We start from the raw sequence: 14,206 nt of genomic DNA, 5'->3' as shown, positions 1-14,206 counted from the left end.
TTCTTTACCCACTTTCCTTTCTTGTTGTAAGGGAGCTGGAGCCTATCTCCATCAGTCACTGAGGCGGGGGACACTGTGGACGGGTCAGGGACACAGACATGAGACAACCAGTCACATTGACATTTACACCTTAGAGGTAGGCTAGTAATTAACCTAACATGCATGTTTTTGGTCTGTGGGAGGAAACCAAAAAAAAAAAACACATGCACCATAAAAAACATACAAACTCTTCACAGACAGGCCAGGGGTTGAACCTGCAACCTTTTTGCCGTGAAGCAACATCTCTAACCACTGTATCACTATGTGTGAGATCTGGATGACTGATTCATCTGTCATGACATTAAGGAAAAAAATGTTGGTTAATGTCACAAAGTGGTTAATGTAGCTTTTTCCTCTCACAAAATAAGAATAAAGAAATAAACTGTAAAGTTGGTAAATAAAAAAGTTTTGGTTTTGCAAATCATTGCCGCTCTTTTTAATTTGCATTTCAATATCTGACTAAATGTAAAACTTGGGGGAAAATATATCACAAAAAATACAAAGTATAAAGTAGCTGTGTTAGGTAAAAGTCAATTCATGTAAACTTCCGTTTCCTTACAGGTAATGAGTGTGGCGGGCTTTTATTCTGAAATCTAACCGGATACAGCGTGTTTATTCCGGTCTCTTGACGAAGGTCCGAGCAGCAGGAGGCTCTGCTCCGGGTCTCAGTCAGGCGCTGATGTGACAGAGTGACTGCAGCTTGTCCCGGACCCGGCCTCCCAACTTCGGCATCCGCTCAGGATGGATCCGAGACGAGCTGAACCCGCACTAAGACCCGAGCCCGGTCCGGTCACGCTGTACGGGGAATTCACGCTTGTCAGTAACCGAAAAGTCAGGTGTTCCGTGAAGCTGACGGAGAGGGACCTGGTGGTCCAGAGGCTGACGGCGGCACCTGTCGGGTGGAACAAGGTGGTTCTGAGTCTGAGCGACTGTGTCGGCTGCCGGGCTTACCGGGGCCACGACAACAAGGCGGACGGCTCGTCGTACTTCGCAGCCTACTTCTACCCGCTGAAGCGCCGCTGGTGCTCCGGAGCGTCGCGGCAGAGAGTGGAGCAGTGCTTCCAGCTGTCCGCGCTGCAGGAGCCGCACGCGAACCTGGAGGAGGCGGAGAAGTGGGCTCGCGCCGTTCGACAGCGCTCTGCCCGGCAACACGCGCTTAGAGACGGTGAGTGTTGGCTAGCAACGAGGCGAAACTTAACCGCTTAAAGTTGTAGTTTACCGCGAGGAGGCCCGACGAATGTAAAACAACAACAAACAAACAAACAAAAAGTTGACCAAATGTTTACGTGACGATTGGAGCTGTGCCAAGAGTGTAAAAACAACAAAAATCAAATGAACTGTCAAAGCTGCAGCAGTGGCTCATTGGTCGCCATGGTAACCGCAGTCGCTTCCTGACGGCAAGCCTAGAAGCAGACTAAAAAGGGACCCTCAGATTCCAGTTGCTGTGCAAAAATTACGAGTTGTTCAGCAAAAATTTCAAAATTTTGAGCTGCTGAGGGCTTTGATTGTCAAACATGAAGTTTTATGTTTGGAGGTGTGGCAAGTTAAATATATCCTTCCCTTCCAGTTTTAAACAGAATTTAGAGCTAAAATGTAAAGTTTGTGGAAGATGTGTGTGCACTGAGGGGCTGTGGCTGAGTGGTTAGAGCAGTCGTCCTCCAATGCGAGAGTTGGCGGTTCGATTCCACCAGCAGTCACATGCCGAAGTGTCCCTGGGCAAGACACTGAACCCCTAAATGCCTTCGATGTGTGTCCCATCAGTGAATGCATGTGATAAAGCTCTGATCAGTCTTTGTAGAGATCTAGTAGAGAGCTGTATGAATGGGTAGATGAGGGCACAGATTGTAGTGTAAAGCACTTTGAGTGTCTTGCTCAGATAGAAAAAGTGCTATATAAGTGCAGTCTATTTATCTCAGAGAAAATCAGGAGGCTGGAAAATGACTGGCTGCAAGAAAACATAAAGACCTACTTCTCAAAGTGTTTTGTGTTAAAAAAAAAAAAATAAATAAAATTGTGGAAGTAAGAAAAATTGGCAAAATATTTTAAATTTCTTAGAATTAAACCATTTGTTAAGAAAAAATGGAATCTACATCGGTGTAAAAAACATAAAATATACTAGAATGCTAGTTCAGTCACATAAAGTCCAGTAGTTTGTGTTTTTTGTAAATTTAGAGCTGTCAAGCTCCGAATAGGACGGACGTTTCTACCGGTTTCAGTAAAATCTTATTCTTGCCAAATTTATGGTAAATTTCTAACGTTGTTGGTGAAATGTGTCTACATCATACAGCTAAAGAGCTTTTATATTACCACCCTGCATAAATATAAAGACACAGTTAAAGGCTTAACATGTTTCTAAGAACTACCTTAACGACTTAAATTGTATTTATCATTGTACAAATATGTACACTTTCTGTTATTTATGGCTTTCTCAATGGTATTCTCAGTTATGGGTCACTGGGACTGAGCTGTAAAAAGACACCAAACGGCATGAAGCTCAATAGATCTGGAAATTCAGGACCTTTTTATCTGCGTTTTTTTTTTTTTTTTCCAACTTGTGCAACAAATTCAAATTAACACTTGATCATTTGGAGCCGAAATTATGAGGGAAATTATAAAAAGCTGCAGTGACAGAGTATTTTGCTGCTCTTTCTTATATGACATTAACTAATTGTCTGCATCTTCTGACATTTCCTTCCAGACAGTAATTAGATGATGTCGTTATTTCCTTTGCAGAACTGGTTTCTCACCACTAATGAGCTTTTGTTGTCTTGTCCTTAAATAAATTAAACATCATGAAAGACTTGAGGCAGATTCAAACCCAACTCTTTTAGTGGAGAGGAACATTAAAACGACAGAACCGTATTATAGTAATGTTGACTTTAGGACAAGAGATTGTCTTCGATTGTGGTTTATCTGATTTGTCGTTGCCTTTTGACCTACTTCTCACATTAATAAAACAAAGACCCCAGTGTGGTGCGGAGTCACGTTTCAGTCTACAGAAAACGTGGATAACGTGACGGACATCTGAGAATCTTACTGTACGTCAGCTTCAGGTTGGCTTCAGACTTTTTGTCTGAAGAAAGAGGGAACTTTTATTAACTCAAGAGATTGTTTGCTTCAATACGTGTTGTGGTTTGATTGCTGGAAGTGTAACCTGAACCAGTTTACTGCCTTGGGACAGAGACGTGAACACACATTTCTCCAGTATTTGCTCTCCCGTCACCTCTTTGAGTCAGACCTTGTTTTTGTGCTCAAACAGCCGAAGGGTTTGGGGCATTTTAAAGACATTTTTGAAGAACCTGTTGTCACTAAAAGTCCTTTCTATATTTGTGCTAATGTTCTAAAATTAGTTCAAAAGAACCTAATAAGATAAACTAGGGATGCACGATATTATCGGCATGGTATCGGTATCGGCTGATATTAGCGATGAAGTTAAATATCGGGCATTGACCATTCCATCAAAATAACGCACCGATAAAAAAGGCACTGTTTCAGCACAACGTTGTGACATCCCGCGCGCCGTTGAGTTGAGATTTGTGAAAATGTACAAATTTGCACTGTTCGAGTGTCGTCATTGTGTTAGAGAGAGTAAATGCCATGAATCAATTTGACATTAAACATAATCCAAGTTGAAGTGTTGCATCATTTTCAGCTAACTTTTGGCATCTGCATTGGCAGCAGGCTAAATTGACAAAGACCATGTAGAATAATGTAGTATTTTAAGTCCACAGCAGAGGTATAGGTCTAGGGAAAAATATCGATATTAGTATCGGTTATTCACCAAATAAGTTTTAACATATCGGCATATTGGCCAAAAATCCAATATCGTGCATCCCTAAGATAAACATAAAAAAGTCAAACATGATCACTTCATGAGAACAGTCCAGTTTTGTGTAACGCTAAGTGACCAAGTTACAAAAACCTTTGGGTTTAGAAATGAATTAGAAGTTAAAATTAGAGCTGAGGGATGACCATCAAGCTCGAGTGAGTCTTGTTTTATTTGAAGAACAATCTGCTTTAGGTCAGTTTAAACATTAAATACTGCTCAGACTACATCAGGTTTTTGATGTGAAGCTGTCAATTGGCGTCTTTATTTGCAGATCTTATTATCTGTGAGTCAGGTTGATTGAAAATGCTTCTTTATTCATCATTTGTGAGTTATTATAACAGAGTTTTTTATTCAACCATAAGCATTTTTTATTTGTGACCGTTTGTAATCATGAGAACAAACATCCCTTCATCTATTATCTTTACCCGCTTCTTCCTTTCTGGGTCACGGGGGTCACTGGTGCACTTATCCATCAGTCACTGTGTGAGAGGCGGGGGACACCCTGGACAGGTCTCCAGTCCATCACAGGGACACTGAGACAAACAAGACAAGCAACCATTCACTCTCACTCACACCTAGAGGCATTTTAAAGTTATCAATCAGTCTAACATGCATGTTTTTGGTCTGTGGGAGGAAACTGGGGTACCTGGAGAAAACCCACGCATGCATGGAGAGAACATCCAAACTCCATCCAGAAGGGTCCCTGGCCGAGGTTTCATCCAGCGACGTTCTCTCTGATAGACAACAGGGCTCAAGGGCCCAGGGTGGGGAAAATGAGGGTGGAGGCAGGTGCGGGTGCTTCACATTTCCCACCCACATTTTGATGTTGGTCTGGGGAGTTGGACTGGCAACCTTCATACCACAGACCCACCTTCTCTAACCTCTGTGCCACCACTCCCCTGTTAATATGAAACCTGATTCAAGCCTCAGGGTTCTTTGGTATTTCTGGAATGTGGCAGTATCGTTGAAGGCAGTGTGCAGTCATTACATCAGCTGTGATGGTTTATAATCACGTTCAGGAGCTCTGAAGAGAAACCATTAGTCCAAATGAGGTCCGACCTCTTCATCAAGGCTCTCACTGACCTCTGGCCTACTCACAGAATTATTCAGAAAGCATCCATCTCCTCCAGAGCCTTTGTGCTCTGACAGGTAAATGGATGCTGAAAATGTAACATGCAACCCCACATGTGGGTTTATCCAGTTCCTGGGAGAGACTTCACTCCTTTCATTCTGTTCTGTCATAGGAAATGCTTATTATCTAAGGCTAACCAACCATATCCTTTGATTCTGTCCATCAGTTTCTGGTCTGCTTCAATATGATGGACTAAAACTAACAGCAGGCTTGTGTTTTTTCACCAGTTTAGCGTGACCAGTGTGTCTTTTCTTTTCTTTTGCAGCACAGTTGCTGCATTTACTCACTCCTGTCTTATTTTTAAATAAACCTTTTTTTGAGAACAAAATTGGATTAAAAACAGCAATCTGCCTCTGAGAGGAAGTGCAGAAAAGGTGCATGTCTGTCAGTCTGTGGTTAATTCTTTGAATACTGTCTACAAAAGTACATGATGGAACACATGTATGTACAAACCACTTCTTATTCTACAGCTGATCAGAAAAACGTGTCCGAACTTTATTTCAACCTCTATAAATTAATTTCTGCATTCTCATTTTGAAGTTGCTCTTCAGCTGATTTGTATTTTATTTATTTATTTCAAAAATAGCTCAGATCTTAAGGCTGCCAGTGGAAATACAGTACATCTGGGATGTCATCGTCATAATTCCGGCTGTGACAGCGGCCAGTATTGACCAAAGTATCCAGTTGTTTTAATGGATTACACTCTTGACTGCTCTTCACAAGTTATATTCAACTCAAAACCAAGAAAACTCATATTTTGAGTTTAGGATTAGGTAGGCACCTAATCTGATTTTGTGGGTCGATTTATTGATTTACCAATTTAAAAATTGTGATCAACCCCCAAAGTCCCCCGACTCGGCTTCCTCCATGGAAGACGTGCTAGTGGGATTGAAATGTCCAATAAGTATTCCTTCCACCTCCTGACAACATCACGGGTTGAGGTCAACAGCACCCCATCTTCACTGAATACAGTGTTAGTAAAGTGCTGCTTTCCCCTCCTCAGCCACCTGATGGTTTGCCAGAATCTCCTCGAAGCCATCAGAGAGTCTCTATCCAAGGTCTTACTGAACTCCTCCCACATCCGAGCTTTTGCCTCAGCAACAGCCAAGTCTGCACACCGCTTGGCCCTCCGGTACTCCTCAGCTGCCTCCAGTCTCCCACTGGCCAACAAGGCCCGATAGGACTCCTTCAGCTTGACAGCCTCCCTAACCCGGGGTGTCCACCACTGAGTTTGTGGATGACCACCATGAGGAGCACCACCAACCTTGTGGCCACAACTCAAGGCAGCTATCTTAACAAGTGAGGTGCAGAACATGGCCCACTTAGACTCAATGTCCCCCATCTCAGCTGGGATGCAGTTAAAGCTCTCCCGGAGGTGTGAGTTGAAGATCTCTCTGACAGGTTCTTCTGCCAGGTGTTCCCAGCAAACCCTCACTACACGTTTGGGTCTACCAGGTCTGTCAGGCATCTTCCCCCGCCCTCTGATCCAACTCACTACCAGGTGGTGATCAGTTGAAAGCTCAGCTCCTCTCTTCACCCGAGTGTCCAAAACAAACAGCCGCAAATCAAATGACACAACTATGAAGTCTATCATCAATCTATGACCTAGGGTGTCCTGGTGCCAATTGCACTTGTGGACACTCTTATGTTCGAACATGGTGTTTGTGATGGACGAACTATGACTAGCACAGAAGTCCAACAACAGAACAAAGCTCGGGTTCAGATCAGACAGGTCGTTCCTCCCAATCACGCCCCTCCAGGTCACACTGTCATTATCCACATGGGCATTGAAGTCCCCCAGCAGAATAAAGGAGTCCCCAGATGGCGCACCTTCCAGCACCCCTGCCAAGGACTCCAAGAAGGCCGGGTACTCTGAACTGCAGTTCAGCGCATAGGCACAAACAACAGTCAGAGCCCGTCCCCCCACCCGAAGGCGAAGGGAAGCCACCCTCTCATCTGCCGGGGGAAAACTCCAACACACAGGCACCAAGTCGGGGAGCTACAAGTAGACCCACACCAGCTCGACGCCTCTCACCATGGGCAACTCCAGAGTAGAATAAGGTCCAGCCCCTCTCAAGGAGATTGGTTCCAGAGCCCATGCTGTGCGTCAAGGTGAGCCCAACTATATCTAGTCGGTACCTCTCAACCTCGCACACAAGCTCAGGCTCCTTCCCTGCCAGAGAGGTTACATTCCATGTCCCAAGAGCCAGCTTTGGTAAGCCAGAGTCAGAGTGCCAAGGTCCCTGCCTTCGGCCACTGCCCATATCATCATGCACCCGACTTTTCTGGCCCTTCCTGCAGGTGGTGGGTCCACAGGAAGGCAAACCACTTTGGGGTTGATTCGTCCATAACCATGGATGACTTTGCCGAGGTAGTTAAAAAGCTCTGAGGCAGCAGGGCTCCAGGAGTGTATGAGATTCACCCTGATTTCCTTAAGGCTCTGGATGTTGTGGGGCTGTCTTGGCTGACACCTTTGCAACGTCGCGTGGACATCGAGGACAGTGCCACTGGATTGGCAGACTAGGGTGGTGGTTCCCTTCTTCAAAAACGGGAACTGGAGGGTGTGCTCCAATTATAGGGGCATCACTCTCTTTAGCTTCCCTGGTAAAGTCTATTCAGGGGTACTGGAGAAGCGAGTCTGATTGTTGGTCGAACCTCAGATCCAAGAGGAACAATGTGGGTTCCATCCTGTCCGTGGAACACTGGATCAGCTTTTTACCCTCACTAGGGTCCTTGAGGGGGTCATGGGAGTTTGCCCATCCAGTCTACATGTGTTTTGTGGACATAGAGAAGGCATTCAACCATGTTCCTCGGGGTACACTGTGGGGGGTGCTCCATGAGTTTGGGATTGGAGACCCATTGTTACGGGCTGTTCAGTCCCTATACAAGCGGTGCAAGAGTTTGGTTCACATTGCCGGCAGTAAGTTGGACCCCTTCAGGGTGGGAGTTGGACCAGGGCTGCCCGTTGTCACCAATTCTGTTCATAACTTTTATGGACAGAATTTCTTGGTGCAGCCAGCTGGTGGAGGGTTTCTGGTTTGGTGGCCTCAGGATTCCATCTCTGCTCTTTGCGGATGATGTGGTCCTGTTGGCATCATCCTGCCGTGATCTTCAGCTCTCACTGGAGCGGTTCACAGCCGAGTGTGAAGCGGCTGGGATGAAAATCAGCACCTCCAAATCTGAAGCCATGGTCCTCAACTGGAAAAGGGTGGATTGCTCTCTTCAGGTCCAGGGTGAGGTTCTGCCTCAAGTGGAGGAGTTCAAATATCTTGGGATTTTGTTCACAAGTGAGGGAAGAATGGAGCATGAGATTGACAGACTGATTGGTGCAGCATCTGCAGTATTGCACACTCTGTACCGGTCAGTTGTGGTGAAGAGAGAGCTGAGCTGTAAGGCAAAGCTCTCTGTTTACCAGTCAGTCTACGTTCCTGCCCGTCAATCTACGTTCCTACCCCCACCTATGGTCATGAGCTCTGGGTAGTGACCGAAAGAATGAGATTGCGGATACAGGCGGTTGAAATGAGTTTTCTCCGCAGGGTAACTGGACTCTCCCTTAGAGATGGGGTGAGAAGTTCAGTTATCCAGGAGAGACTCGGAGTAGAACCGCTACTCCTTCACATAGAGAAGAGCCAGTTGAGGTGGGTCGGGCATCAGGTAAGGATGTCCCCTGGGCGCCTCCCTATGGAGATGCTTCGGGCATGTCCAACTGGGAGGAGACCCCGAGGAAGACCCAGGACACGCTGGAGAGACTGTCTCTCGGTTGGCCTGGGAACACCTTGGAATCCTCCCAGAAGAGGTGGCTGTGGAAAGAGATATCTGGGCCTCCCTGCTCAAGCTGCTGCCCCCGCGACCCAACTTCGGAATAAGCAGAAGATGATTGATGGATGGATGGATGATGGCTGGATAGATGGATGAATGGATGGAAAAATGTTATTCTCAAAGAGATATACTTTGTAATTAACAAGACACATTTTCTTATAATTTCTGATAAAATGACTGTTTCTCTGTTGTGTCAATCATCATAAATTTATTCATTCATTCAACCTTTTATTTATATATTTATATACAACAGGTCAAGTCAGATTTATTTATATAGCATATTTAAAACTGAAACTGTTACCAAAGTGCTTAACAAAAAGATCACAGCATCAAATATAAAGTAACAAGATGGAATTACAGCATCATGAATAAAAACAGAAAACATAATTAGAAAGCATGAAATGGTAAATCAGATCACCATGTGTCAAATGTCATGGAATAATAACAAAAAGCTTAAACTCAGTCAGAAAGAATGAAATACTAAATCAGATCAGATGACCGTGTGTTAAATAGGAATAAAACAAAAAGCATAAACACAATCAGAATCAATCAGATCACCCTGTGTTTAATGTCAATGAGTACAGGAGAGATTTAAAAGCAGAGACTGAAGTGGCCTGTCTAATGTTGATGGGCAGGTTGTTCCTGTTCCTATTAATAAAATACTTTATTAATCCCAAAGGGAAATTAATTTGTTGTTGTAACTCGTTATCCTCATTTCATTAAGAGATGTTATAGATGCTGATGGCTGTAGGCAGGAAGGATCTCTTGTAAAGGTCCATCCCACAGTGGATCCTAAGAAACTGGCTGCAGATGCCGTCCGATCCGTCCACCCAGACTCGGCTGGCCTCTTGGTTCCTCCAGGCTGTAGGACCGCCCGAATGCCGGGCAGAACTCCTCCCAGAGCCATGGCCACTCCTTCCAGCAGTCTGCCGAGCTCCTCGTCGCTGCATACATCCAACTGTAGGTGCCGAGGGACGATCCTGTCCTTCCGCTGTCTTGAGCCATGTTTCCTGCTAGTTTCAGGATCTCAGTGGTCAGGCACTTGAGCACAGCCGGCAGGTAGATGAGAATGCGTCCACAGAACATCCTTTCAACTCATTTGAGATTTGGGGCTGTAGTTGAGATATTATTTGAGCTTTTGAGATGTTAATCAGCTGCTGTTGGTTGTAGAAAACTGCCTTGTTGCCATGGTTACGCATCATAACAAATGTCCAAAACTAAAAAAAAGTTTCAGTAAAAATCCTTCCAGCTGCACAGCATCTGATACCAGAGAAAACAATCATCCAAAAAATGTGATTTACATCCAGAAAAAGAGGAATTAAAGTTTCCAAAAGCAAAATCTCAGACTGAAAGTAACAGAGCTGCTCCAACATGCAGACACCTGGAGCGGCGCAATTCTAGAATTTAGGGCCCACGACTGAAAACGCTCGATCTCCTCTGAGCTTCAGCCTGGTTTTTGGTACAACCAAAAGCAGCTGGTCTGATGATCTCAAAGCCCGAGAAGGAGCATAAGATTGAAGAAGGTCGGAGAGGTATGAGGGTGCAAGGGCATTAACACACTTAAATGTCAACATGAGAATTTTAAAATCGATTCTGACACACACATGGAGCCATTGAAGGGAGGACAGAACCAGTGAAATGTGCTCAAACCTGCAAGTTACTGTTAAAAGCCGAGCTGCAGCATTTTGGATGAGCTGGAGATGTGAACAACTTAGGGGGTTGAATTTGTTGGAAGTGTCTTATTAATTCAATTCAATTCAGTTTATTTATATAGCGCTAAATCACAACAAAGTTGTCTCAGGGCACTTTACAGGAACATTCACGTAAAAGCCAATTAGTAAAGTTCTCTATCTAAGGAATCCAGCAGACAAGTTGAATCTTGGCTTCGTTGCAGTCTCCCATCCTGAGCAAGCACAGTGGCAACAGTGGAAAGAAAAAACTCCCTTTTAAAAGGAAGAAACCTCCAGCAGAACCAGGCTCAGGACAAGCGGCCATCTGCTTTGACCGGCTGGTTGAGAGGACAGGAAGGAGAGACAGACGAACACATATATTATTACATATTTCTCCCTAAAATATTTTTAGGGTTCAGCACATTTAGTGTGGTTAATTGTCACAGATGTTTCTCTGTTAAAGTCCAGATCAAATCCAGCCTATAGGTTCAAAGTTTCTAACAGGATTTTAGCATTTCCAAATCCAGTTGCTCCATGACAGATGGATGTTGAAAAAGCTCAAAAGGGTGAACTACAATACTTTTCTGTGATCCATTTGTTCTGTCGTTTGCTTTCTGAAGTCTCCTTGCACAACTCTCAGCAGATATAGCTCAGAGGAAAACTTTCTTTTTTGTCGTTTCACTACCTTTAGTGCTGCCGCTAACTTTATTTTCCAACACTTTACAGAAAGTACATATGGCAAACTTCAAGTCTTCTTTCCTAGTCAAAGCTTCCACACTGAGACATGCAGGTTCAAAACGGTGGCTTAGATATTGTGCGGTCATTAAGTGGAGAATATTTTGAACAAATCACACTGTTAGTTTCTGTCTTTTATAAAAATAAAAAATAAAACATTTTTAAATAATCACAAATAAATTAAACTTATATTAAAATAAAAGTACCTTGCTCCGTAACAACTTAGCATTCCTTAGTGAAACGCCTTCATTAAAAGATTTTATGCTGCCAAGTAAAGCAGCACATGTAAGAAAAACATGAGATTGTGTGGTCATTGTTGAATATTATGATGATAAAATCAGTTGCAGTAAACTCACATTTCCTTTTATATTTATAATTTTTTAAGTCGTCACGTTCATCTGATTTGCTAAATATTGTTTTGATCAGTGGTGTAGTCTACGTGATACCGGGTATAAGGCGTATACCCACTAGAAAAGCTTAAGAATTTCATTATACTCTCTTCAAAATGCCCAGTGATACATGACACATCATTAGACACATGTCAATGATACTTTAAACGGCAGTCAAACACTTCCGTTACAATCTTATCGGTAAGCAGCGCTTTGCTTTGATACGATTTTATAAATCCTATAACATGTTTTTAATACAAAGCCAACTGTTGTACAAAGTTTGTTGTACATTTATTCAAATATAAGCATCAGAGAAATTTGGAAATGTTCAATATGCTTAAAAATCTAAATAAATTGTTTACATTGTACTAACCGGTGTACTTTGGTTTCTAAGCACAGTATACACACTACAAAAATGTAGACTACACCACTGGTTTTGATATACAGTATAGAACAAAAATACATGGCGATTGTTGCAATTCTTTGGTACAAAGAACACATTTATAATTTGATACTACTTTTTTAACCATATTGTGCATACTGTAAATCTTTTTTTTTTCTTAACTAAAGGGTATTTGACACAATGAATCTGTAAAGCTTAAAACATTTATTGTTTGACTGAAACTCTGTAAAACCCAAGAGGCCTTACATGTCGTCTTTGTGCCTGAATGTTCAGCTGGAGAACATCTTTCACTAACTTTTCTCTTTTAATTTTTTTCATCTAAGATCATATCAGAATGATGGGACAGCTGTCAAACAATCCCTATGTCAGAGTCAGAGAGTCAGAGATTCTTTATTGTCATTCGCACCTCATGTGGTACATGTGGTGGAGCGAAATTATGTACACAGGGTCCCAGTTACATCCAACAATAAAGGGTAAAAGAAAAACAGTAATAACATCTAAGATATGAACTAAGAAAAACATCAACTAAATATACACTAAGCACTAATAACATAAAAACATCACGTCGAACATCAGCACAAACCTGAACATGGGTCTGTGTGAGCAGGTGAGCACGCATGAACGCACCAACATTGAAACAGATCAGCAGTGACATTGAAACAGATCAGCAGCAACATGATTTGATTTTTTTCACAGTGATTATTCTGGTTAGATATTCATGAGTCTAACAGCCGTAGGGTAGAAGCTGTTCCTCAGTCTAGTGGTTCTACACTTAATGCTCCTCAACCTCCTTCCTGAGGGGAGCGGGGCAAAAAGTGTGTGCTGGGTGAGTGGGGTCCTTCATGATGCAGGTGGCCCTCTTCCTGCATCTGGAGGTGTAGATGTCTGTGATGGTGGGGAGACTGACTCCAACATCTTCTGTGCAGCCTTCACCACTCTCTGCAAAGCTTTTCTTTCTGCAGCTGTGCAGCCTCCATGCCACATGTTGATGCTGGAGCACAGGATGCTCTCCACTGCACACCTGTAGAAGGAGGTGAGGACTGAGCTTCCCAGACCAGCTCGCCTCAGCCGTCTGAGGAAGTAGAGTCTCTGATGAGCTTTCTTGATCAGGCTGGTGGTGTTGTTGCTCCAGCTGAGGTTGTCATTCATGTGTACACCCAAGTACTTGTAGCTGGAGACCACTTCCACCGCAGATCCTCTTATGTTCAGGGGGGTGTAGATGTTTTTGTTCCTTCTGAAGTCCACAATCATCTCCTTTGTCTTCTTCACATTGATGTGAAGGTTATTCTCTTTGCACCAGCTCTACAGGTGTTCCACCTCTTGCCTGTAGCTGGACTCATCATTGTTTGTGATGCATCCCACCACCGCTGTATCATCTGCAAACTTTACAATGTGACAGCCTGGATGGGTAGCTGCACAATCATACGTGAGCAGAGTAAACAGGAAGGGGTTCAACACACATCCCTGAGGAGAGCCAGTGCTGAGAGTTATGGTGGAGGAGGAGGAGTTGTGGATCCTCACTGACTGTGGTCTGTTTGTTAAGAAGTCTAGGACCCAGTTGCAAATGGAGGGGCTTAGTCCTAGTGTGGATAGTTTGTCCATCAGGGTTTGGGGGATCATGGTGTTGAAGGCGGATGTGAAGTCCACAAAGAGCATACGGACGTAAGAGTTTTTCTGCTCCAGGTGGTTGAGTGCAGTGTGGACCACAGAGGAGATCGCATCCTCTGTTGATCGGTTCTCACAGTATGCATACTGATGAGGATCCTCGTTGATGGCTGTTTTGATGTCGGTCATGACCAGTTTTTTTAAGCATTTAGCGACTATCGGGGTGAGGGCCACTGGCCGATAGTCATTCAGACCAGACACTTTAGAGCTTTTTGGGACTGGGATGATGGTGGCAGTCTTCAGGCAGGTGGGAACTGTCTCCAGGGTAAGTGAGGTGTTAAAGATGTCTGCCAGCACCTCACAGAGCTGATCAGCACATTCTTTCAACACTTTTCCGGGGATGTTGTCTGGGCCAGTTGCTTTGTGCGGATTAATCCTCCTGAAAGTACTCCTTACTTCTGCTGAGGTCACGCTGAGATGCTCTTCATCCAGTGGTGAGGTGAGTCGGGTGCTGGGTGGTCTGTTCGGGTCTTCAAAGCGTGCATAGAACTTGTTGAGGGCATCAGGCAGAGATGGGTCTTTGGG

General features: G+C 43.9%; 1 protein-coding gene across 1 annotated transcript in view; it reads left to right on the top strand.

Annotated features, from left to right (window-relative positions):
* Positions 1-712: 712 nt before the first annotated feature.
* Positions 713-14,206, top strand: part of LOC119423195 (sphingosine kinase 1) — a 70,982-nt gene continuing 57,488 nt past the window's right edge. Inside the window, exon 1 of the mRNA XM_037690601.1 lies at positions 713-1,204. Coding sequence (XP_037546529.1) covers positions 781-1,204 — 424 coding nt within the window. The 5' untranslated portion in view covers positions 713-780. The remainder of the gene's footprint in view (positions 1,205-14,206) is intronic.

The sequence above is a fragment of the Nematolebias whitei genome, chromosome 16 (genome assembly GCF_014905685.2).
Source record: "Nematolebias whitei isolate Nwh7 chromosome 16, NemWhi1, whole genome shotgun sequence".
Lineage (NCBI taxonomy): Eukaryota > Metazoa > Chordata > Actinopteri > Cyprinodontiformes > Rivulidae > Nematolebias > Nematolebias whitei.
The sequence above is the reverse complement of the archived record's forward strand: the minus strand, read 5'-3'. Positions and strand labels throughout refer to the sequence as shown.